The 24380-nt window shown below is 28.2% G+C and overlaps 7 protein-coding genes and 1 long non-coding RNA gene across 9 annotated transcripts; 5 read left to right on the forward strand and 3 right to left on the reverse strand.

Moving 5' to 3' along the window:
* Positions 1 to 19: 19 nt before the first annotated feature.
* LOC113794704 (uncharacterized) lies at positions 20 to 838 on the reverse strand. Its single transcript, XM_027344831.2, has one exon. It carries the CDS (start codon positions 619 to 621, stop codon positions 358 to 360), a length of 264 nt encoding a protein of 87 aa, XP_027200632.2. The 5' UTR covers positions 622 to 838; the 3' UTR covers positions 20 to 357.
* A 1312-nt stretch (positions 839 to 2150) lies between these two features.
* LOC113794721 (iron-sulfur cluster assembly factor IBA57, mitochondrial-like) lies at positions 2151 to 3903 on the forward strand. Its single transcript, XM_027344854.2, has 2 exons — positions 2151 to 3399; positions 3471 to 3903. The coding sequence occupies exons 1-2, from the start codon at positions 2670 to 2672 to the stop codon at positions 3794 to 3796; spliced, it is 1056 nt and encodes a 351-aa protein (XP_027200655.2). The 5' UTR covers positions 2151 to 2669; the 3' UTR covers positions 3797 to 3903.
* l(2)10685 (5-methylcytosine rRNA methyltransferase l(2)10685) lies at positions 3894 to 5516 on the forward strand. The gene is made up of 2 exons (XM_027344812.2): positions 3894 to 4070; positions 4130 to 5516. Exons 1-2 carry the CDS (start codon positions 4005 to 4007, stop codon positions 5468 to 5470), a joined length of 1407 nt encoding a protein of 468 aa, XP_027200613.2. The 5' UTR covers positions 3894 to 4004; the 3' UTR covers positions 5471 to 5516.
* Positions 5493 to 6133, reverse strand: LOC113794719 (nuclear protein 1-like). The gene has a single exon (XM_027344852.2). The coding sequence runs from the start codon at positions 5987 to 5989 to the stop codon at positions 5678 to 5680; it is 312 nt and encodes a 103-aa protein (XP_027200653.2). The 5' UTR covers positions 5990 to 6133; the 3' UTR covers positions 5493 to 5677.
* LOC113794718 (uncharacterized) lies at positions 6069 to 8914 on the reverse strand. The gene is made up of 5 exons (XM_027344850.2): positions 8085 to 8914; positions 6933 to 8012; positions 6479 to 6854; positions 6298 to 6395; positions 6069 to 6208 (listed from the first exon to the last, which is right to left on the reverse strand). The coding sequence occupies exons 1-4, from the start codon at positions 8613 to 8615 to the stop codon at positions 6304 to 6306; spliced, it is 2079 nt and encodes a 692-aa protein (XP_027200651.2). The 5' UTR covers positions 8616 to 8914; the 3' UTR covers positions 6069 to 6208; positions 6298 to 6303.
* A 491-nt stretch (positions 8915 to 9405) lies between these two features.
* LOC113792612 (uncharacterized) lies at positions 9406 to 13944 on the forward strand. Its single transcript, XM_075819989.1, has 4 exons — positions 9406 to 10208; positions 10282 to 11079; positions 11337 to 11583; positions 11634 to 13944. The coding sequence occupies exon 4, from the start codon at positions 11653 to 11655 to the stop codon at positions 13942 to 13944; it is 2292 nt and encodes a 763-aa protein (XP_075676104.1). The 5' UTR covers positions 9406 to 10208; positions 10282 to 11079; positions 11337 to 11583; positions 11634 to 11652.
* A 295-nt stretch (positions 13945 to 14239) lies between these two features.
* Positions 14240 to 14722, forward strand: LOC142645019 (uncharacterized). 2 transcript variants are annotated; one of them, XR_012846205.1, is made up of 2 exons: positions 14240 to 14432; positions 14497 to 14722. It is a non-coding gene; the product is annotated as an uncharacterized LOC142645019 (long non-coding RNA). The 2 variants fall into 2 exon arrangements; XR_012846206.1 differs by having other exon boundaries at positions 14501 to 14722.
* A 4634-nt stretch (positions 14723 to 19356) lies between these two features.
* On the forward strand, positions 19357 to 23992 carry LOC142645015 (uncharacterized). Its single transcript, XM_075820029.1, has 4 exons — positions 19357 to 20744; positions 20814 to 23410; positions 23481 to 23543; positions 23622 to 23992. The coding sequence occupies exons 1-4, from the start codon at positions 20342 to 20344 to the stop codon at positions 23742 to 23744; spliced, it is 3186 nt and encodes a 1061-aa protein (XP_075676144.1). The 5' UTR covers positions 19357 to 20341; the 3' UTR covers positions 23745 to 23992.
* Positions 23993 to 24380: the final 388 nt, after the last annotated feature.

The following is a 24380-nucleotide window of genomic DNA, read 5'->3' on the forward strand; positions in this document are numbered from 1 at the left end:
AAAAATTACAATTTTTAAATTTTTTTTTTAAATTCAATTTATTTATGACTGCATACAATCAATCAATCAATCACAATTCAATAAAAGAAAATACAAAAAAAAATTTTCAAATTTACAAATCATCAAACAAAGCAAATCCACAACCAAAAAATAAAGAAAGGAAGAAATTAACACAAAATAACCACCAAAATGAATGAATTAAAACTTTTGTTTTTCCCCAATACGTAGGCCATCGATCGATTTCATTTCGTTTCCAATTTTGCTTCCGTTTATCACAATCCAATTGTCGAACAATAGCTGAACAACAGCAATCCAGAAAATCCAAAAATAAAACAATAAAACAAAGAAACAAATTTTTTAATCCTCTGTTGTTTCATCTGATTCTTCAATCGAATCTTTACGTGTACGTGGTTTAGGTTTTAAATTTTCTAATTTTTTTTTCTGTTCCGAATTACGTAATTTTTCACTAATTTTTCTTGAATGACCATTTGGATCAAAACGATTTGTATGTTGTTCGGCTTCTTTTTTTGTACGTTGTTTACCACTTTGTGATGAAAACATATGTTTATCATGTTCAAACATATAATAATCCATAATGGTTGGATCTTCAAGTGATGACATTTTTTCGGGAAAATTGTTGGTTTTATCGAATTGGTTTCAGCAAGACAAAAAATATCAGGACAAAACAAAACAAACGAAAAATACTGACTGGAAATTTTCAAACAAACAAAAAACAAAATTTAAACGATTTTGGCGAAAAAATATTTTGCTAAAAAATAACAAGTGTAAAAAGTGAGAGAGAGAGAGTGAGATGATTGTATCCTTGTATTTCATTCCTATTTATATATGATATTCCTTTTTTCAACAACAACAACAACAACAAACAACGATAATGATAATAACAAGTTTCACTTATGACTTTTTCTGTTTTCTCTGTTGTCAAATGTTGACGCCCGTAAAAGAAAGAAAAACAAAAAACGAAAAAATTCCATTGAAAATACATAGGACCTTCATGGCAGCCAATATTATTATTTGTTTTTCTTTCGTAAAAAAATGCTGAATGTGTACATGTACATCGGTTGTTGATTGATATTTGTTGTTGATTTGATTCAAGTGGATTAGCGATCAAGAGAGAGAGAGAGAGAGAGAGAGAGAGAGAGAGAGAGAGAGAGAGAGAGAATCTACAATTATCAATCAATGATAAACAACAACAACAACAAAACACGTTTACACTAAAAATATCAAAATAAATCTTGTGATCTATTTTGTTGTGTTAAAAATAAGTACGATGATGGTTTCATTGTGTTTTGTTTTTTGATGATTTAGATTAGAAATTGAATGATAATCATTTAATAAAATCATTCTAAAATGTTAAAGCAATCATATGATTAATTGCAATTTTTTGTTTTTGTTTTGTTTAATGATGCAATGACAAGTAAACAAAAACAACAAAAACAAAACAAAAAAACAAAAAATTTACTAGAATTCTGCGGAATTTTCTGGAATTTTAGATGCAAAAAAAACATTATTTGATCGATTTTTTTGGTTTTTTTGGCTTTTTCAAATGACATTCAAATTACTGAACTTGTTTTTCAAGATTCTCAAAACATAACCAGTCTCTGTGTGTGTGTGCATCTGAATGTTTCTTTCTGTATTTTTTTCGGTTGTACATCCTTAACCAGTGTAACCAGAAAGTAATAATAATTATTAAAAATAGATGATGAACAGAAGCTGGTCATCATCATTACTTGGACATTATTATTATTTTCTTTGTAACAAACTAGCCAGGTTGTTGTTGTTGTTGTTGAAATTCTACATACAACAACAATTTTTTTTTTTTTTGGTTACAAATTACCGATGATGATGATGATGACGTGGAAGAGTTAAAAAAAATAATAAAAATATTATCTAAATCTATCTGGATATATAAAATCTGTCTGTCTGGATGATATGATCATTTCATTTTGCTTTTTTTTGACCAAAAAAAACCAAAAAACAAAATTGGAAAACAAAATCGAAAAAAATTGTGTAAACAAAATGATCAAAATTGAAAAAAAAACTGTCATCGTCATCGAAAATTTTACGACGACGACGACCAACAAACAGACAAACAAACATTATTATCATGATCATATGACTTTTGATGTATGTGTATGTGTATATCTCGCTTATCCAAATATTTCCTGTGCAAAAAATTTCTTTCTTTTTTCCAATAAAAATATTATTAACCTTATTTTTATTTTATGAAAAACATCATCATTGTCAAACGATTGTCGTCGTCGTAGTTGATGCTAAATCACGTAGGCACTCCTGTATGTGTGCGTTTGTTGTTGTTGTTGTATGGTTGTATGGTTGGATAGTTTCCATTGGAATCGAAAAGATTCTAAAATTACCAATATTTTTATTTGGTTGTCAAACGAAGGGTTAACGGGTTTTAGAGCAAAAAAAATAACAGAAAGAATCCATTTTTGGGTGTGAGGAAAGAATTTACTGAGAAAAAAATGACCAAAATCTAGGAAAACAAAAATACTATCGATTAATTCGTTCATCTAATCCGAATCACGTGATGATTACATACACATGTTGATGTTTTTTCGAGAGTTTTTCTATATGAATAAAAAATAATCTTTTCTGGAACAACTGTTGTCCAAAACAAAAACAAAAACAAAATGTTCAAACTTAAATCAACATTCATCAGATATTCATATCGTCATTTATCAACAAAAAGTTATTATTTAGCAAATTTAAAAAGTAAAAATTTATTAACAATTACTGGAAAAGATTCTATTGATTTTCTACAAGGTTTAATTACAAATGATGTTCGTTATAAATCCAATGATAATCATTCAAATTCTACATCATGTATTTATTCATTTATTTTAAATAATACTGGACGTATTATTGCCGATTTATTTGTACATCGATTGATTACAAAGCAAAATGATAATGATGCAATATTATTATTAGAAGTTGATCAACAAATTAGTTCAATTTTAATTAAACTATTAAAACGTTATAAAATTAAAAGTAAAGTTTCAATTAAACAATCCGATACGAATGATTGGCATTGTTATTCATTATTTCCAACTGTTATTGAAAATAATTTAAATGAAATTATTCAAATAAATAATAATGAATCAAATACAATTTTCGTTAATGATCCAAGAAATAATTATTTTGGTTATAAAATTCTAACAAAAATTCAATCAAATAATGAATTATTAAGTTTTTTAAACGAAATGAATCCAACATGGAAAATTATTGATATTGATGAAAATCGTTATCGTTCATTTCGTTATCAATATGGTATTGGTGAAGGTAGTTTAGATTTTCCAATTGAAACATCATTACCATTTGATGCTAATGGTGATATACTGAATGGAATTAGTTTTCAAAAAGGTTTGTTTATTTTATTTTTGTTTGATGATGGTTATTATTTCATAATATTAACATTTTGTTTGGTAAAACAGGTTGTTATATTGGACAAGAATTAACAGCACGAACTTATCATACCGGTGTAATACGTAAACGTATAATGCCTATTAAAATTATTGATCCATTAGTCGAATCAAATGAAATGTTACCATTACAGAATGTAATCGATTCGGATGGTAAAAATGTTGGACGATTTCGATCAAATTATGGTGATCAAGGTTTGGCTGTACTTAAATTTGATTCAATTTCAAGTGATTCACGATTGAAATTAAGTAAAACTGGTCATCGTATACGTACATGGAGACCATTTTGGTGGCCAGAATCAATTATCGAACAACAAATGAAACTTGAATCATCATAATTGTACAGAAAAATGTTGTAATTTATCATTGTAATTTATAAAACAAAACAAAAAAAAAACTTTTTTAAAAATTCAAAATGAAAAATAAAACTTTTCAGTGATTGAAATTGTTGACAATAGATGACGCTTTGATCGAATTTCGAATTGATAAACACACACGTGTGTGAAACATATTTTGTTCGTAAAAACGAAAACAAAAACATCAACAATGTTTGTTTCAAATTATCGAAAAATCAAAAGTTTATCATTAATTTTAAAGAATAATGTTCATTTTGTAAGTATTTTCTTTGGCTGGTTAACTGAATTAAATCCATACATATTTTTAAATAACAGTATAAAGGTAAAAATAAAATAAATAATACTGAACTGGCATTACGTCATTTTGATAATTTTTATGGAAAAATTTATGAAAAACAATGGCAATCAATACGTTTAGGATTGTTATCACCGAAAAAATATGCAGCAATTGTGAATAATTTTGTTGATTTTGAATCAACCGAAATTGAATTACGTCAAATTGGTGCATACAATCTACGTTATATTTATGATAAAAATTTACGAAAAATTATTAAACAATTAAAACGTGAAGAATTTATTCAATCAAGAAAATTAATGGTAAAAAATAATAATAATGATGATCATGATGAATCGATTATCATACCATCGGAATTAGAACAAACAGAATCTGAAACAGAAAATATTGAAGCTTTTTTTACCGATGTACAAGAATCTGAACTTGAACATAATCAAGCATCATTACATTTGGATCTAAGTCAATTTGTACCTGTAACCGAATTAAAATATCGTGAAGAAATTGTTGATGATCGTGAATATTTTGAATTCTATAATACTAATCATGAATTAGTTGTTGATCATATTGAACAAACCAATATTGAAATGCCAATCTTATTAAATCTTTATTTATTTCGTCGTAATGATTTTACACAATTTCCAGCTGCAAAATTATGTCAAACAAATTTATTCAATTATTATTTACTTGATGGTGCATCAATATTACCTGTATTAGCTATGGATATTCAAAATGGTGATTATGTTGCAGATTTTTGTGCTGCACCTGGTGGTAAATCATTATTAATGTATTTACAAATGAAAAATTGTAAATTTTTTCTGAATGAATTATCCGAATCAAGATTTGAACGTTTGAAAAATGTTTTTCGTTCATTTATACCTAAAGATAAAATTAAACAATCAATCATATTCAGTCATTCGGATGCAATTCATTTACGACAATATAATAAATTTGATAAAATACTGGTCGATGTACCATGTACAAATGATCGACATTCAATTTATTCGAATGAAAATAATATTTTTTCACCGAAACGTATGAATGAAAGAATTTCCATACCAAATAAACAATTAGATTTATTATGTGAAGCACTTAAATCGATAAAAATTAATGGTACGGTTGTTTATTCTACTTGTAGTTTATCACCAATACAAAATGATGGTGTTATACATATGGCATTGAAACGTATGAACGAAGAACAACCATTGATGAAATTTGCAATCATTAATCTTAAACAATCATTACGACCATTACGTACAATGTTTCAATTTGATTTTCAATTTAAATATGGTATACAAATATTACCAAATATTTGTACAAATTTTGGTCCAATGTATTTTTGTAAAATACAACGTTTAGCTTAATCGAAAATGAAAACAAACGAAATAAAGTTTTAAAATAAAAATTTATTAACTTTTTTCAAACATTTTTTTTCTCCTTTTTCGTTTACAATTCGAATTGTAATTGTAATTTTCGAATTGTCATTGTAATTTTCTAAATAATAATAATTATTATAAAAAAGAGAAATATTTAGCGAATTTACAAAAACAGATTTATAAAACTTTATATAATTAAATCAAATCAATAATCAATCTTGATGAACGAGATTTGTTTCCTTGTTTGATTGATTGCGATGATTGAACAATGGATGATTTTCTTGTTGGTGGTGGTGGTGGTGGTAACGAAGTAGATACCGTTGAACAACGACGTTTTATTTCAGTATTACGAAGCTTAACAAGCAATTTACGACTATGACCATTTGGATCAAAACGATTTGTATGCATTGTTGTTTCACGTTTTGAACGTTGTTTACCACTTCGTCCCGAAAACATATATTTATCATGATCAAACATAAAATAATCAATTTGATCTTCAATGGCCATTTTTTTTTGTTGAAAATTGTTGATTGATTGGTTAAAGTGAGAACTTCGAAATGTTGAAATTTTGGAAAGAAAATTTTTATATAAAACAATATGCGTGTGTTGTTAATCAAAAACAAAAAATCAAAATGACATATCGATCTCAGATCTGTTATTGATTTTTATAGACGTTTGAAATCTGCAAAAAAGTCTAAAACTCATCTTCATCTTATTTCATACAACCTATGAGTAAAATGTCAAAAAACAACAAACAAAAACAAAATTAAAGATCAAACAACAAACAAAACTCAGATTTAACCAAAAATTTTTACCATTATTTAAACATTATGTTTATTAATTATATCTTGTAAACGAATTTTAACAAGATCCAAAGCAGCTTTTGCATCTTCAGCACTATCATGTCCAAGATCTTTGTTTTTAAAAAATGAATGGAATGAAATGAAATGAAAGGGTTAATCAAATGGACATCAGAAAATCAAAATTATTTTTTACCATCTTCTTGAATAATTCGATTCAAATGATCAACAGCCAATGTTTTTAATGATTTTTTAAATGGTAAACCACGTTTATGTGGAAATAGATAGGTTGTATCAATAATACGTTTATGTATTAATTTTAAAGCACGAAAATCTGAATCTAAACCATGACCAATAATAATTGTTTCACTGGATATTAATTCTTTTAAATCATTTTGTATATCCATTAATGTATTTGTTACATTTAAAAGATCTGTTTCATTAATACCAGAATATTTTGTTGCATAATCAATAATTTTTGTTTTAGGTTTTACTAGTTTATCATAAATGACTTCACCATTAAAATTGATGATTGTTATACGACATATTTCGCATGCAGATTCGGTATAACACTAAATTTAAAAAAAAATGAATAAAAAACTTTTTAAAAATGACATTTTTACAAAAAAAAAAACAAAACATTATTTTACCATTTCACAATCTAAAGCATATGCTTTAGGTATTTCGGTTGGTCGTGATATTGTATGACAAAAACCATTACGTGTTTCAATAAATTGATAACCTTTTGTTATATGAACATTCATTGATTGACAACCAATCGAACCGGCTTCATTATTACAACAAACATAAAAACGTTCAATTCTACCATTTGTTCTTATATTATAAGCATGTTTTGGATGAAATACACATGAACTTTCCATAGGATTTTGTGGATTTTTATATGTTTTTGTACAACGATCACAATTAATAAAAATATTTTCATTATAATTAATTAATGTATTTATAAATTGTTTACGATTATTCCATTCATTTTTTGAAAATAATGCTATATTATTTTCATTATCCATTATTGGAAATCCATATTCTAATTGATTATTTTCCGGCAGAATTAATTGTTCAAGAAATTTTACTAATTGTTCTGGATTCAAATCATTATAGGTGATTTTAGATTTTCTTACAATACTCATATTATTTACAACAGAAGTTTCAATTTTTATTCTTGGTTTTTTCGAATCAGATATTTTATCATTATCATCACTATTACGAATGGAACGAATTTTTGATGCAAGCAATGATGTATATAAACTTGACCAACTTTTACTTCGAATACAGATTTCTTTTTCAATTTCTTTTGCTTCATTACATAGGTCATTTTCATTTTTATTATTCGATTTATTTGTATATAATTCTTGATAAATTCTTCTTATATTTCTAACACGTATATTGAATGGAATTTTTACCGATGGTAATATGATTGGCATCCAATTTATGGCAAATTTTTTTACTATATCTTCAGGTTTTTGATTATTAGTTGTAATTTTTGAATTTTGGCCTTTTTTATTATCATATTCATTTGTTTTGAGTATCAAAGACTTGTTCGAGTTTGTTGTATTCGCAGAAGCAGCAGCAGCAGCAGTATTCGTATCATCAATCTTCAACGAATCATTTGAATCAGTTTTCGATAAAGCTGCTATTTTAGCATAACGTTCCAACATAACTTCACGATAATGTTTTTTCTTCACTGGTAATGTTCGTATTTTTTTCAAATTCTATCCAAGTAATGAAAAAAAATGTTGTTCTGGTTAATTTCAATTCATATAACCGAAAAAAAATCCACTTACATTAGTAACTTGTTCAGGTAATTTTTGATTTTTTTCAACTGTTGAACACCGATTATCATCAGTTTTATTATTATTTTTCGAATTTATCAGCTGAGAATTATGTTTTGAATTAGAAGTTTCTTCAAACGATAATGTTCGTTTCATCGTAGAACATTTAATATTCGATTTTTTACTATTAACAATTTTATTATCATCATCACCAGCTTCATCGAAATTAATACTGTTTGGTGAAATGATTGATTCATTTGTAGAATTTGTTGTTGTTGATAATGTCGTTGTTGTTGTCGATGTTGTTGTTGTTGTTGTTGCTGGTGGTAGATAACCTTCCAAATCTTCTGGACGAAGATTTGTAAAAAAATCATCAACACCAAAATTTGTTTGACTATAATTAACAACAATTGATTCTCCAATATTATTATTATTATTATTATTATCACCATGATTATATTGACAAAATGTTCTTGTACATTTTTTTGTTAATTTTTTTTCCGGACATTGATAGTAACGAAAAAAAGCATTTGTTTGAAACATTTTTTTATTTAAATCAAATCAATTTCCATTCAGCTAATCAATCCAGAATATTAGAATTTCGATTTTGTTTGTTTGTTTTTGTTTGCTCTATTTTTGATCAAAAGTTTGCATCATTTTGTCAAGTTCAAAGAGCTAAAATAAACAAAAGAATTTCATCATCATCATCATCATCATCGTCATTGCCTTTTACTATCGCCATCTAGCGGCCAAAAAAAATTAAAATTTATAAATTTCAATTTTTGTAAAAATTTTTTTCAAAATGAAATGAAAAAATCCTAATTAAAATTTAAAAAAAAACAAAAATAATGACGTGATTAAAACCGTTTTTGAACTTGAAAACAAAAATCCAAAACAAAACTGTTTTTTTTGGTCTTGGTCTTTTTTAGCATCTTAATGAGGAATCTTGTGATCCAATTTGAAGAAAATCTTGAAAATTTTTTAGTTCATTTTTTTTAGTTCATTTTCATCAATAATAATGATAAAGAAATCCTAAAAAATTGAAAAAAAACAACCAAAATTTTTTTTTTTTGGAATATTCAAAAATGCAAATTACAAAATGGAACAACGTTTTGTTGTTCCCAGCATTCGATTATTCGAATAATCGAATGTGTGGTATCTATAAGTTTGCTTGTTCATCAATGCGTCTAGCATTTTTTTTTTTTTTTTTTTTGCTGGATACATGTAAAAGATATCCTAACAAAAAAAAAAAAAAAAAATCATGCCACCATAAATCTATACCACTACTCTTGAGTATCCAATTGAGCAGAGATTCGAATATCGGAATGTTTTGGAGAAAACAGAAAACAAACTGGTTTTCGTACACTGAGAAAAATGACCCCCTTTTTTTCCCCCATTTTCCGAAGTAGCGGCACATGCAAAAAATTTTTGGATGCCTCTACCACTGATGATGATGATGTTGTATGCATTCGATTGTGCGATTTTCACTTTAAAAGTATCAAACGATTGTTTTGATGTACTCGGGAACTATAAACAATTCCCATTCATTTTCAAAACACCGGATTTAATTAATGTTGAACGATTTTTCAATAATTATAAGAATGAATGATTTAATATTTAATCTCAAATTATTATTTTTGATGATCAACCTGATTTGCATTGCAATTAAATCTTTGGATTATTAACAAAATCGGAGGACCTGAAAGATTATCTTGATCGGATTCATGAAATCAAATTGAGTGATAACGAAAATCTCAATTGAATTTTTCGTAATCAATTTTCTTAAAACTGGAATTTGAGTTTGTTCATCTCATTAAATTTTTTTCAAACAATCTGATGGAATTCGTTTGTTCAATTTTGATATTGGAAAATCAATTCAAAATGACTTTTGGTTGATTGATCAGCTTGTTAATTTCATAAATCATATTTGATCTTCAATCAGATATAAAAATTTGATTTGATGAAATTTTCACGAAAAAAACTATTGAGAAAAACTATTCTGGAGACCTTCAAAAGGAAATGCTTAAGAATAAATCATTTTATAAACATTGTCAATATTCAGAAATGAAGTTTTGATTAAAAAGATTTGCAGAGGCGAAGATCACATTATCTTTGGAATGAAAATTACTAAACAAGGTAAGAGGAATAACATTGAATGATTGTGATATTCACTTTGCTAATCAAATGTGTTTTATTATCATCTAAATAGCATCATGTCCATGACATATAAAACCGAAACCAATGGGTTCATCAACATCATCAATGCTGCCACATTTACCATCATCATTGCCAATCAACATTCAGCAACGATAGCATCGCCATCATTGTGGTGGTCATCATTAATCATCGTCATCGTTGGATGTTACACAATCTGGCCATAAATCACAATCATCGATTGGTCAACAACAACAACCATTATCATTATCTGATCATCATTCACCAATCTTCAAACCGATTCATATTGATCATCATCTTAAAATTATCATGAATTTCAATGTGCGATTTAAAGTTTTAAAAATTAAAATGTAACATGATCTTCATGGTAAATTTAGAAATTCCATCGAACAAGAAATGGAATGTATACATGGAATTTCTATAGACAAATCGAATATCAAAGAATGTTAACGACATAAAACATTAAGAAAATTCGAAATATTCGAAGGTCATGAAGAAAAAACATTCAAAGTTTAAAATTTGTAAAAAAGAACCACATGTGTTTATACAATGGACATAACGCGAGAATACAAATCAAACACATGTGCTAGAATTGTAACCAAATCAAAACTTGGAATTCAAATTGATATTTTGTATATACAAAATGTAATAAAATTCTAAGCACCACACCAAAATCACCAGTGACAGTGGCCAACGGTCGGCTACTGCATTGCATTAAAAAACTTTTGTTTTGTTGAGATATAATTTGTTTACACAATCTTTTCAAGTTAACTTAAATCTTAATAAAATCATAAAAGTTTTTGTCCAACCCGTTTTTTGAAATTTTCTTGAGGTCTTTAGATTCATTTCTTTAAAATTCAACCGTTTTTCGATTTCATTATCGAATTGACACTTTGAGTGTTAAGGCTAAAATTGAAAAATTGAATTTTGAATTGAATTGAAATTGAATTTTAAATACTATCACTGCCAATCTTAACTTCTTGTTTTCATTATTAAATTTTTTATTATTATTCATTTTTGTGTTTATTTTTCTCAATATACAATGTCCAAAAAATCCATTTACGGGAAACTTCGATCTCGACTTGAAAGACTATTTGGATTTCTTGAGGCCGGAACTCTTGATGTTTATTTTGCTCCACCTTATATTGAATATATTCAAATGCTTGGCCCATTTATTGACGAACATGGTAAGGCCAACATCAATCTCAAAAAATTCCAGGCTGTGCAAGATAAAGCCGAAAATATATCGATGTCATCCGATTTATCGTTGAGTTTAAAAGAAGCTTTGCAATCAAGTGTCAACCGGGCCAGACAACTTATTCCAAAGTTATTTCAAGTAAGTGCTTAATGTTTTAATTATATTTCATTACTAATAACCCATCTTAGGTCCAATCCAGACGTAAGTATGATAAAAATAATCCAATATATATTTCTTTGCAGGCGTTGCGAGCTAAAAAAAATCAACAGCTTCGTTTGTTGTGATCGAACGTTCCGATCCTATGCGACACTGGATAGACATGTGAAGATAGATCATCCCGAAATCACAGTGAGTGACAGTGATTCGCCAAGTCATTCCAGTCTTTCTGAAATTCAAGGTACTTCACGCGATATTCCAATGGTGGATGTTGAGTCGTCAACAGAATCAGAAACTCAAAGTGCTTCGCGCGATTTTCCAATGGAGGATATTGAGGCGTCTGCCGAACCTGAAATTCTCGACATTGAAGAACCTGGTTTTGATGAAGATTTTGATGATGATGTTATTTTTATTAATGAAGCAGAACCTGAAGAGGAACCTGAAGATATTGTTCCCATTAGCAGTGACCGCGTGGATTCTGAATTTTTGATGGATGTCAAGAAAACTTTGTCTGATGCTGATTACGCGTTATTCGAGGCTACCTGTCAGAGGATTCTTGGAGATCGAGTGTTGCACAATGCGACTGGAAAATCGATACATTATCTTTCTTCATTTTATTTAAATGCGTTTTGCAATAATCCAACTCTCAGCAATTATGCATTACGAATGGCAGATTCTTCTTACCTTCAAGAAAAATTTGCAATGACCAATCCTTTGCATATTCAACCGAAGCCCTTTCGTTTGGATAATGAAAAATCATATTATTATATTCCAATTAGGGAACTTCTGGTCAAATATATCCTGAATGATGATTTGGTCCGTATTATCAATCAAGAAACTACCACGAACGTAACTCCTTACGTTCGAAACAATGGGTTTAATGGTAAACTTCGATTGATGATCTATGGAGATGAATTTGGGATATGTAACCCACTTCGAGATTCTTCCAAAAAGTACAAGGTGTATGTACTGTATTTGGACATCGATAACCGACAATATACGTCCAAGAAAAAAGATATTCATCTTCTGATGATATGGTGTCCAGATGATTTGAAAAATTCAAATCAATCTCTTTTGGACATCATGAGTCCTTTGTCTGAGGACTTTCTTTGTTTATTTAGAGACGGTATTTCGTATGCATTGAATGATCGACAGATACATATACCGGTTTGTTTATCACATATTGTGGGCGATAATCTATCTGTCGCCGAATTACTAGGTCTTCGTCGGAGCTTTGGCTATGCCTTTGCCTGCCGGCATTGTGGCATACCACACACTCGATTATCATCGCTTGATGATACTTCCACTCATTTGGCGATTCATAATTCTTATGATTCTTATAAAAATGAGGTAAACTCTGTTCTTTCCATCAAGAATTTTGCTAGTCCTTATGGAATTACTTGTCGATCAGCTTTCGACAAATTAGGGATAAATGTTTTTCAGATTGCTCCAGCTGATATTTTTCATGATCTAGCTGAGGGCGTTATCTCTACGATCATTGCAAAAGTTTTTGAGATTCTTAAGGTCAAATTAGGGTCAGATACGGTTAGAAATAGGTTTAAATCTTTTAAAATTTGGGTAAATGGTAAGTTAGATATTAATTTTCAACCCAAAACAATAAAAATTCGAGGTAAGGGTTGGCAAAAGATTGAGTTAGCTGTCCGCTTAGTGGAAATATTTCCTGAAATGATGGAAAATCCATCGGATTATGCTATTTACTTTCATCTTAGGAAAGTAATATTTTTTGTTTTTTCGCCATCCATGCCAAACATTTGCGAACTACGGTCATCAGTTAGGGAATTTATTCGTTTGTGCCATGAAAATGGACTGGCTACCCCTAAAGTCCATTTCATCAGTCATTATCCTGAATTGACTGAATTCTATGGACCGCTTTCGCGGTTTAGCACTGATAAGTATGAACGTGTTCATTCTTATCTGAAAAACTTGCTAAGCCTCTCCAAGAATTTTTTGAATGTGCCTTATTCGCTTTCTAAGCGAAATCAGATGGCACAACCGTTTTTGCACGTAGTTGATAAAATTTATGATGAGGGAATTTTGTCCTCATCGCACTACCCATTTCCGTTAGGTCGTAGCATTCTTCGCTCTTTATTGAGCAATGATTGTTATTTTATCGAAGCTCGTCAATTTGCAGCACGAGATTCAGAGGTTTTTGTTAGAGGTAAATTGTGGAAAGTTACTGATCGTAACATCGAATCTAATGTCCATAAGTTGGAATTAAATTTGGATTCAAATGAGATACCTTTAGCAGATTTATCTCACTTGAATTCTTATTTATTCAAGTTTCAAGGATCCTATTTTGTCAACTACTCGATGATGAAATAGGTTCTTCCTTCAGCTTTGGAGTCTATCTCTATTTTCAGGTTCTTTGAATATTCATAAGTATATTGTAAGTTTATTTCTTCGGTTTCTTCGGGTTCTTTCTTCAGCTTTTGGGTACATCTCTATTTTCAGGTTCTTTGGTTATTCGTAAGTATATTTGTAAGTATATTTTCAAATTTTTTTGAAATTTTTATCATAAAAAATTAAAAAAAAAACAAAAAAAAATTAAAAAACAAAAAAAAAACAAAAAAAGCATATTCTCTTAACTCTTTTTTTCCTAACTTGGTCCAACCTTTGGCCAGGCTGTGTTGTTGAAGTCGTCTGGTCAATGCGTTGGACCTTTGGATTCATCTGATGAAACAACGAATTAATCAATGAAAGGTGATCCAAAGGTTCAATGTTTTCGGCCAGACTTGCTCATTTAATAGCCTGAATACAAGAATGAACGCATGATTTTTTAAAATTCTACTGGTGATTCTTAAATCGTTTCGGTAATTATTAATTTTCTTGATAAAATTAAAGCTAATCATTTCCCATATTTCATTTCATATCAAGATAGATATTGACCGATGACTGGATGATAAAGAGGAATGAAAATCATCAACTTGGACGAATTAAGCCGATAATTTAACGATTTTAACACGTAATTTGAAAATGGATTTTTCTAATGTCCGTTCTGGTCTTAACATCGTTTCTGTTTGATATTTTTATTATTTTGTTTATTATCTTATGTAATTTCTTTTTCCAATTTTAATGATTAAAATTTGTTTTATCAAGATTATTTCATTACTTTATTTTTAAAAATGAATAAATTTAAAAATGTATCCATTTGGATCGCAGCATTTGAAAAATGTAACAGACTATATGAAGGGTTTAAAAAATTGGCGGATTCGAATTCGAATTCGAAGGACCGTTGTTAATTTGAGTTCGAATGTTTACATTAAGAATGTTTATAAAAGTAAACGGTGCTCATTTTCGAGTGTAAATTTTGAAATAAGTTTTCTTAAAATCAAAAATAAAGAAATAAATCAAGAATTTTGACGTTTCAAAAACAGAATTAATATATTTCTGGATGTTCAACCAAACTTTTATAATCAAATGGTAATTCATAGCGACATTTGTCTTCATTTATTTTCGTTTGTGGCAATTGTAAGATTCAAAAATTTTGATCACATTCATGATTTCAAGTTAAGTAACAACGAAATTTATGTGAATTTCAGTTTAATTTTTTATTTCTAAAGATTTTATCTGATTAATTTCTTCAAACGAATTGTTTGGATTGATTGTTCACTAATGATGTTGGCGCAATCTTTTTCAACTCAATTCAAAATACTGGCCAAATAATAGATGATAATTTGTAAAAATTTTTTCGATTTTGGGAGAGTTCATCAAAACAAAGATTATTTTGAAAAATTAATGTCAAATACTTGCATCACCATATGAATATTGATGATCGATGACAAAGTTGAACTGACCAAACCATTTGTAATTAAGTATCCTTTTATTTTGGGAATTATTGAAAATTCAGACTTTATTTTTAAAATAGATTTGCGAACTGAACTAAATTCGGAGTATGATTCGTTTCCTTTTCATATTTCAAACTATTTCCATAAGTTGGCACTCGTCTATGATCTTGGATATGATCACCTTCAATTGAAACTAATAGATATTCAATCATTAGACAAGAATTTCAGAATTGGATAAGTCCGCTTTTTATTGAAAGAAATTTGTAAAAAATAATCGTTTTCACAATTTTGCTAGGTTGGCAAACATTTGGATTTTCAAATTTGATGGCAAACGGCATGAAGAGAATTAAGAAAACTTGACTTCAAGTTATCGATTGAAAATATTTAACAAGTTATCATAATGGCCGAATCAATCAATCTTCATAAATGCAATTTTTTGATATCCTCATTGCTTTCAGTGCATATGTACGTATGATATTTCTTTGAAAGTTTCAATCTGACATTTTATAATTGAGTTCCAGAAACTTGATGTTAATTTCATACCATTCTTAACTCATTTGGTTTGAAATCAATAATGTTTGCAATCCGATCAAGGATTTTCATGATTTTGATGATCGATGGATCATTCCCAATCAATGACAATTGGATAAACGGTAAATTCTTAATATTTTCAACAGCATCGATTCTAATTCTTTTTTTTGCATTTTTATATCTCGACTTGATGATAACTCAACATTGACGATCATCGATGGATCATTCCCAATCAATGACAATTGGATAAACGGTAAATTCTTAATATTTTCAACAGCATCGATTCTAATTCTTTTTTTTTGCATTTTCATATTCCGACCTGATGATAACTCAACATTGACGATCATCGATGGATCATTCCCAATCAATGACAATTGGATAAACGGTAAATTACTTCTTAATATTCTTGATAACATTGATTCTAATTCTTGTTTGCATTTTCATATTCCGATCTGGTGATAACTAAACATTGACGATCATCGATGGATCATTACCAATCAATGACAATTGAATAAACGGTAAATTCTTAATATTTTCAACAGCATCGATTCTAATTCTTTTTTTTTTTGCATTTTTATATCTCGACTTGATGATAACTCGACATTGACGATCATCGATGGATCATTACCAATCAATGACAATTGAATAAACGGTAAATTACTTCTTAATATTCTTGATAACATTGATTCTAATTCTTGTTTGCATTTTCATATTCCGATCTGGTGATAACTAAACATTGACGATCATCGATGGATCATTCCCAATCAATGACAATTGGATAAACGGTAAATTCTTAATATTTTCAACAGCATCGATTCTAATTCTTTTTTTTTGCATTTTTATATCTCGACTTGATGATAACTCGACATTGACGATCATCGATGGATCATTACCAATCAATGACAATTGGATAAACGGTAAATTACTTCTTAATATTCTTGATAACATTGATTCTAATTCTTGTTTGCATTTTCATATTCCGATCTGGTGATAACTAAACATTGACGATCATCGATGGATCATTACCAATCAATGACAATTGAATAAACGGTAAATTACTTCTTAATATTTTCGACGACATTGATTCTAATTCTTGTTTGCATTTTCATATTCCGATCTGGTGATAACTCAACATTGACGATCATCGATGGATCATTACCAATCAATGACAATTGAATAAACGGTAAATTACTTCTTAATATTTTCGACGACATTGATTCTAATTCTTTTTTGCATTTTCATATTCACTGAGAGAAAAGTGTGGTTTGCACACGCCAATTTTTTTGAGGTTTGCACGCCAATCGCTAACACATTTACATGCTTTTTTTGATGGCGTGCATACCTCAATGTTGGCGTTATTACGGCATCCAAAATGGACTTTTTTCTCAGTGTTCCGATCTGGTGATAACTAAACATTGACGATCATCGATGGATCATTACCAATCAATGACAATTGAATAAACGGTAAATTCTTAATATTTTCAACAGCATCGATTCTAATTCTTTTTTTTTGCATTTTTATATCTCGACTTGATGATAACTCGACATTGACGATCATCGATGGATCATTACCAATCAATGACAATTGAATAAACGGTAAATTACTTCTTAATATTCTTGATAACATTGATTCTAATTCTTGTTTGCATTTTCATATTCCGATCTGGTGATAACTAAACATTGACGATCATCGATGGATCATTCCCAATCAATGACAATTGGATAAACGGTAAATTCTTAATATTTTCAACAGCATCGATTCTAATTCTTGTTTGCATTTTCATATTCCGATCTGGTGATAACTAAACATTGACGATCATCGATGGATCATTACCAATCAATGACAATTGAATAAACGGTAAATTACTTCTTAATATTTTCGACGACATTGATTCTAATTCTTGTTTGCATTTTCATATTCCGATCTGGTGATAACTCAACATTGACGATCATCGATGGATCATTACCAATCAATGACAATTGAATAAACGGTAAATTCTTAATATTTTCAACAGCATCGATTCTAATTCTTGTTTGCATTTTCATATTCCGATCTGGTGATAACTAAACATTGACGATCATCGATGGATCATTACCAATCAATGACAATTGAATAAACGGTAAATTCTTAATATTTTCAACAGCATTGATTCTAATTCTTGTTTGCATTTTCATATTCCGATCTGGTGATAACTAAACATTGACGATCATCGATGGATCATTACCAATCAATGACAATTGAATAAACGGTAAATTACTTCTTAATATTTTCGACGACATTGATTCTAATTCTTGTTTGCATTTTCATATTCCGATCTGGTGATAACTCAACATTGACGATCATCGATGGATCATTACCAATCAATGACAATTGAATAAACGGTAAATTACTTCTTAATATTTTCGACGACATTGATTCTAATTCTTTTTTGCATTTTCATATTCCGATCTGGTGATAACTCGACATTGCCGATCATCGATGGATCATTACCAATCAATGACAATTGAATAAACGGTAAATTACTTCTTAATATTTTCGACGACATTGATTCTAATTCTTTTTTGCATTTTCATATTCCGATCTGGTGATAACTCGACATTGCCGATCATCGATGGATCATTACCAATCAATGACAATTGAATAAACGGTAAATTACTTCTTAATATTTTCGACGACATTGATTCTAATTCTTTTTTGCATTTTCATATTCCGATCTGGTGATAACTCGACATTGCCGATCATCGATGGATCATTACCAATTAAACGATAAATGAATTCCAAATATTTTCAACAACATTGAATCTAATTCTTGTTTGAAATTTCATATTCCGACCTGATGATAACTAAACATTGACGATCATCGATGAATCATCCCGAACAAATGACAATTAATCAAGTTTCAATCAACAAAAATTCGCATTTATTCTCTTTGTTAACAATATTATCGTACATTCATCAAAATTGTCAAATCATCCAATTATCATGAAAGTGAACATTGGTAATCGAGTGAAGATAATCAAAATGGATGTAAATTAGTCAATTGGCATCAATGACCGTGAATTCTCTGGCTCTCTTCCATCACATGGCGCATAATTGGATCGTTTTATCAATTTGGGACTTGTGATTTTAATCTTTAATTTATATTTTTAATTTATTTTATTCAAATTATAAAATTTAAATAAAATTTAAGTGAAATTCAAAAAACAATCGAGGATCTGGATCAATTCAAAAAAATATCGAAACTATCGATATATTCGCTCTCACGCTGGTCACGTGGATTTTGATGCAGATTACTTTCTATTTTCTATGCTTCCAAAATCTTACTTTCGCTGTACAAATTTTGTCCGTGTTTTGTCCGTGTTTTTCGTAACTATTTTCTATGCTTCTTCTTCACCCTTCATTTTTCTCAGTGTAACATAGTGGATATTCGATTCATTTAACACCAACAATTTTTTTGAATGCAATTTTGCTATATATATTTTCATTCAACTCAATGCTTTTCTGGATACTATTTTTTTCAATTATCAACTTTGTGTCCCAGAAAAAAATGAATGAAAAAAGAAAAAAGATGAAATGAAAGCAGCAGCATCTATATATATGTGTGTGTTTGATCTGTAATTTATTCAACAAATTTTCTTTTTTTTTCATTCTCCAAAAACGTATTCAACTTGTTTGGAACATACGCGTATATTATGCTTCTTCCTCTTTTGATGTATATATATCGAAATCCTAATATAATTTTCTTCACTATACCGTGTGTGTGTGTATACAATCTTAACATTTCAATCTTTTTTGTTTTTCTTGCAATTTTTTTTACGTTGTTTGTTTGTTTGTTTGTTGTTGTTGTTGTACGCGGAGGATCCACCATTGATATTGAGGAGTTGCAATATCGCTATACTTTCTCTCTTCTTCCTATCTCTGATGTCGTTTTTTGTTTGGCCAACAAAACCAAACCAAAAAAAAAGAAAAAAAATCCTTCTCCTATTTGGACACATATCATCATCGTTATCATAATGTGTAAAATGAAATGAATTTCAAGAATTAGAAGTTTTTTTTTTGACTATTTTTTTCACATTTTGTGTGGCTCGTTTATTTGATTTTTTTATTTCACCAAAAAATATTTTGATGTGAATCCGTGTTTTGTTTTTCGTTGAAAAAAAATATTCAGTACAAGAAATTATTTACCGATTTAAATCCCGCCATTAATAAATTTTGTTAATGGGAAAAAAATGATGATGATGATTTTGTGTTTGTGAATTTCAATTAATGAATTTTTTCCCCAATCATCGTTGATATGATACGGTGGAAAAATTGCTCTAATTTTTCATCATCATTTTATTCGTTCAACATAGAAATCAAAACTAAAATAAAATAAATTTTGCATTTTTTCAATTCAAACAAAATGTTGGAAACTTCGTTGAAAGTTAGCCAACCATCGATAGCCAATTTTTCTGATAGCAAACATCATTTATCATCGACAACAACAAAATATTTACAAAATGATGATTCTTTACGGCTATCGAAAATATTATCAAAATCAAAATCATCAAAATATTCGAGATTATCATCAACAACAACAACAATTTTTACAGCAAATCCTGTTAAGACGATAATTTCTACCAATGATATAACCAACAAAACAATCTCATCTAGATCAACAACAACAACAACATCCCCATCATCATCATCAACAACAACAACATTACCATCGATTTCGATGAATAGATTTGAAAAAAATGATAATAATAAAGATTTACAGGAATTACGTAAATGTGCAATGAATGATGCTTCAATAATTATTAATGGTAAATTTTTTTTTTTTTGTTGATTCTGTAATTCTGTAAATTATTTCCTCATTTTTTTCATTCAAACAGATATAATAAGAAAAAATGATATAAAAAAATTAACATTAAAAAATGTACAGAATAAAATTATTGAACAAATTGGACAAAAATATGGTACAACATTTATACGTACAATATTTAATCGTTTAGATATTTATAAACAAATAATAACATTATTAGAATCAATGTCTAATGATGATCGTAAATTAATTAAATCATTAAATAGTCATCATAGTCATTATATACCTATTTCATCATCATCATCATTTTATTCATTGAATCGATTAAAAACAATACAAAATAAATGTTCAACAACAACAACAACAACAAATTTATCACCAATAACAACAAATGGATTAAAATTTTTGATAAATAATAATCATCATTATCCAGAATATGGACATTCAATATCTGTATTTGATTCTTGTCATCGTCTGATCAATGATAATAATGATAATGGACAACAAAAACAACAACAACAAAAACAATATTCAAAACGAAAAACAAAAGTGCCAATCATTAAAATTTCAACAAACAATGGTATTGGAAATAAAAAATCTTCCAATGAAGTGCCAACAACAACAACAATAACGAAAAGAAAAATTTCAAAATTAAAGAAAAGAAAATCATCAAATGTTGAACAAACAGCAAAACCGAATAACAAAAAGAATGAAAAATTTTCATCATTACAGGAATCGAATCATCAAATTGAATCTTCGATTGTAGCACAAACAATTTCATCATCATTATCATTATCAAATGAAACGAATAATAATGATTTAAAATCTTCTGTAGTTGATAATAACGAAATTAAAAAACATTCAACCAATTCGAAAACAATGATTGAAAAAATTAAATCTGATTTACAATCATCATCATCATCATCAAAATTACTAACTACCTCGATTAGAATGAAAAATTCATTTGAAAATGCTCAAGATTCATCATCATCATCATCATCGTCTTCTTCGTCATTTTCCTCAATATCATCATTAATAACAAATGTTGTTGATAAACAAACAAAAATAAATGGTATTAATACAAATGGTGATTATAGTAGTATTAATAATAATAATAATAATGGTACAAATATTGATAAACCACAACAAAGAACTGTATTTTGGAAAAAATTAATGCGTTATACTGCATATAGAAATTTTGATCTAGATGAAGATCAATCATCAATAACAACTACTACTAATATAAGAAAACCTACATTAACATTGGATAATTTTTCTACATATTCTTCATCGTCGTCGTCATCAACATCAACATTAACAAAATGTAAAAATTCAAATGAAAATATAGAAAATTTAAAAAGAAATAATGGATTTTTAAATAATCAAGAATCTATTGATCAAGAATTAATAAAAAAATCAATTGAATTAAATACAAATCATCATGAAAACAATCCTAATATGATGAATAAATGTTGGTGTAATGATAATGATACTAGTATAGCAAGTATTCGATCAATAAATTCAAATAATTCATCAATATCATCACCACATTCATATTCATCATTAGATTCAGATATAAATATTCATCGTAATGGTATTGTTCATGATGATGATGATGATGATGATAATAATAGCCATGATATAGCTAAAATTCTTAATGGTAATGGTTATTATCATAATAATGATGATAATAGTAGATCTGTATTGGATGATAATGAATCAATTGATATACCAATATTATCTGATTCATCTGAAGTTGTTCATTCGAATGATGAATCATCAAATGAACAACAATTATCGAATATTATTGATGATGAAAAACTACCGTCCAATATTATTTGTAACAACAATAATAAAACATTTTTTAAAAGAAGTGATTTTAGTGATAGTGAAAATAGTGTTGTTGATTTAGATGATTTAAATGAAACAAAAATTAATAATAATAATAATAATTGTCATCGAACATTATTGGAACCAATCGATAATCATCATCATCATAGAATATTCAATAATAATAATAATAATCGTAATATGATTATAAAAAACAATAATAAACAAACAATAAGAAGAAAATCAAATGATGATAATAATCATCATCATTATAATAATCAATCACATAAATCAAAAACAATTACAACAACGATAAAACGAAGAAAAAGTTATCATGCTGATACTGAAAATAATAATAATAATCTTGATAATCACAATGATAATGATAATGATGATGATGATGATGATGATGATTCATTAAGTATTGAAACAGATGAAGAATTAGCAAGACGTTTACAACAAGAAGAATATCAAGCAACAAGACCAGCTAAACGTCGTGTTGCAATTGTTGCATATGATCGTTTACATGAACAATTATCTAAATTGAAAAAAGATCCATTAATTGATGAAATTATATTACAAGAACAACAACAACAAGCGTCAACAACAACGGGAGCAACAAGAATGAAACGTCGTCATTCATCTACTACTAATATTGATAATAATAATGATGATGATGATCAATCAAAAAATGGTACAACATTTGATTCAATGAAAAAAATCAAAGGTAACAAAACAACACAAACAAATCGTACGATAAAGAAAACATCATCAACAACAACAACAACAACGGGAAAAAATTTCGAACAGATAGCTAAATTTTTTGATTCAACAATGGTAAGTTACGATTGTGATTGTAATTTCAATAATTTTCATAATTTAACATTTTCTTGGCGGGGTTCAACAGGATTCACCACAAAAAATTTGTTCTCGTATGCTTGATTATGCTGTTGATAATGGTCTAGTTTTTGTAAGTTTTTTTTTGAAAAACTAATTAATTTGGATTTTTAATTAATTTTTTGTTACATTTTTTTCCTTTAAAAAATAGACTAAAAATTCATCATATTATCTAAATTGTGATAAAAATATATCAACATTATTCGGTGTTGATGGTTCGATAAAATTTTTTACATTAACTAAAATTATTTATAAATTGGCATCGAAATGTTGAAAAAAATCTATGAATCTTCAAATCACCATCAAACGAACGAACACGCTTTTTTTTTGCTTCTTCTAATAATTAATTTGCACGCATTCATTCTGGACAAATTATGAAATCCTATCCTTTTTTTTTAAAAAAAATGATACACAATTAACACGGGTAAAAAATATCTTTTTTTTTGACCGTTTTTTTTTCTCCTTCTTATTACACTTGACAAAAAATTTGTTATAATGTTTCAAATTGATCATTGATTATTGTAAATATTTTACAACAAATAAAAAAAAAACATTATTATTATTTTTTTTTTGCGTTAAAAATTTTTATTAAAACAATAAAGTTTTCAAAATTGATTTACAAAAAAAACGAATCTTATTGCGAAATAATTCAACTATTTCCACCCATTCGATCTAACCCAATGCTTTATTTATGTTCGGTTGTTTTGTTGTTGTTGTCACACAGAAAAAAGTAAGCTCCGCAAAATTGAAGAACACTCTCCAAAAATGTGTGCAATCAAGAATTGCCAATTTTGAAGAACACTCTCCAATTTTGTTTGCAAGCAATTTCATGCAACGATTAATCGAAATGACTATCGATAGTTTCGCTCACTCCGATTGTTGCAGGTTCTCCTCCCTCCTCCCCATATTA

The sequence above is a fragment of the Dermatophagoides pteronyssinus genome, unplaced genomic scaffold (genome assembly GCF_027571235.1).
Source record: "Dermatophagoides pteronyssinus isolate colony J.1.1.1.1 unplaced genomic scaffold, Derpt_VIB-CSIC_2022.12 sq0005, whole genome shotgun sequence".
NCBI lineage: Eukaryota > Metazoa > Arthropoda > Arachnida > Sarcoptiformes > Pyroglyphidae > Dermatophagoides > Dermatophagoides pteronyssinus.

Coding starts and splice junctions, on each gene's coding strand:
- LOC113794704 (XM_027344831.2), bottom strand. CDS start 621: ATGTCATCACTTGAAGATCCAACCATTATGGATTATTATATGTTTGAA.
- LOC113794721 (XM_027344854.2), top strand. CDS start 2,670: ATGTTCAAACTTAAATCAACATTCATCAGATATTCATATCGTCATTTA. Junction 3,400..3,470: donor TGGAATTAGTTTTCAAAAAG/GTTTGTTTATTT, acceptor TTGGTAAAACAG/GTTGTTATATTGGACAAGAA.
- LOC113794719 (XM_027344852.2), bottom strand. CDS start 5,989: ATGGCCATTGAAGATCAAATTGATTATTTTATGTTTGATCATGATAAA.
- LOC113794718 (XM_027344850.2), bottom strand. CDS start 8,615: ATGTTTCAAACAAATGCTTTTTTTCGTTACTATCAATGTCCGGAAAAA. Junction 8,013..8,084: donor TACCTGAACAAGTTACTAAT/GTAAGTGGATTT, acceptor TTACTTGGATAG/AATTTGAAAAAAATACGAAC. Junction 6,396..6,478: donor TCGAATTATTCAAGAAGATG/GTAAAAAATAAT, acceptor TTAAAAACAAAG/ATCTTGGACATGATAGTGCT.
- LOC113792612 (XM_075819989.1), top strand. CDS start 11,653: ATGATAAAAATAATCCAATATATATTTCTTTGCAGGCGTTGCGAGCTA.
- LOC142645015 (XM_075820029.1), top strand. CDS start 20,342: ATGTTGGAAACTTCGTTGAAAGTTAGCCAACCATCGATAGCCAATTTT. Junction 20,745..20,813: donor TGCTTCAATAATTATTAATG/GTAAATTTTTTT, acceptor TCATTCAAACAG/ATATAATAAGAAAAAATGAT. Junction 23,544..23,621: donor TTGATAATGGTCTAGTTTTT/GTAAGTTTTTTT, acceptor TTTAAAAAATAG/ACTAAAAATTCATCATATTA.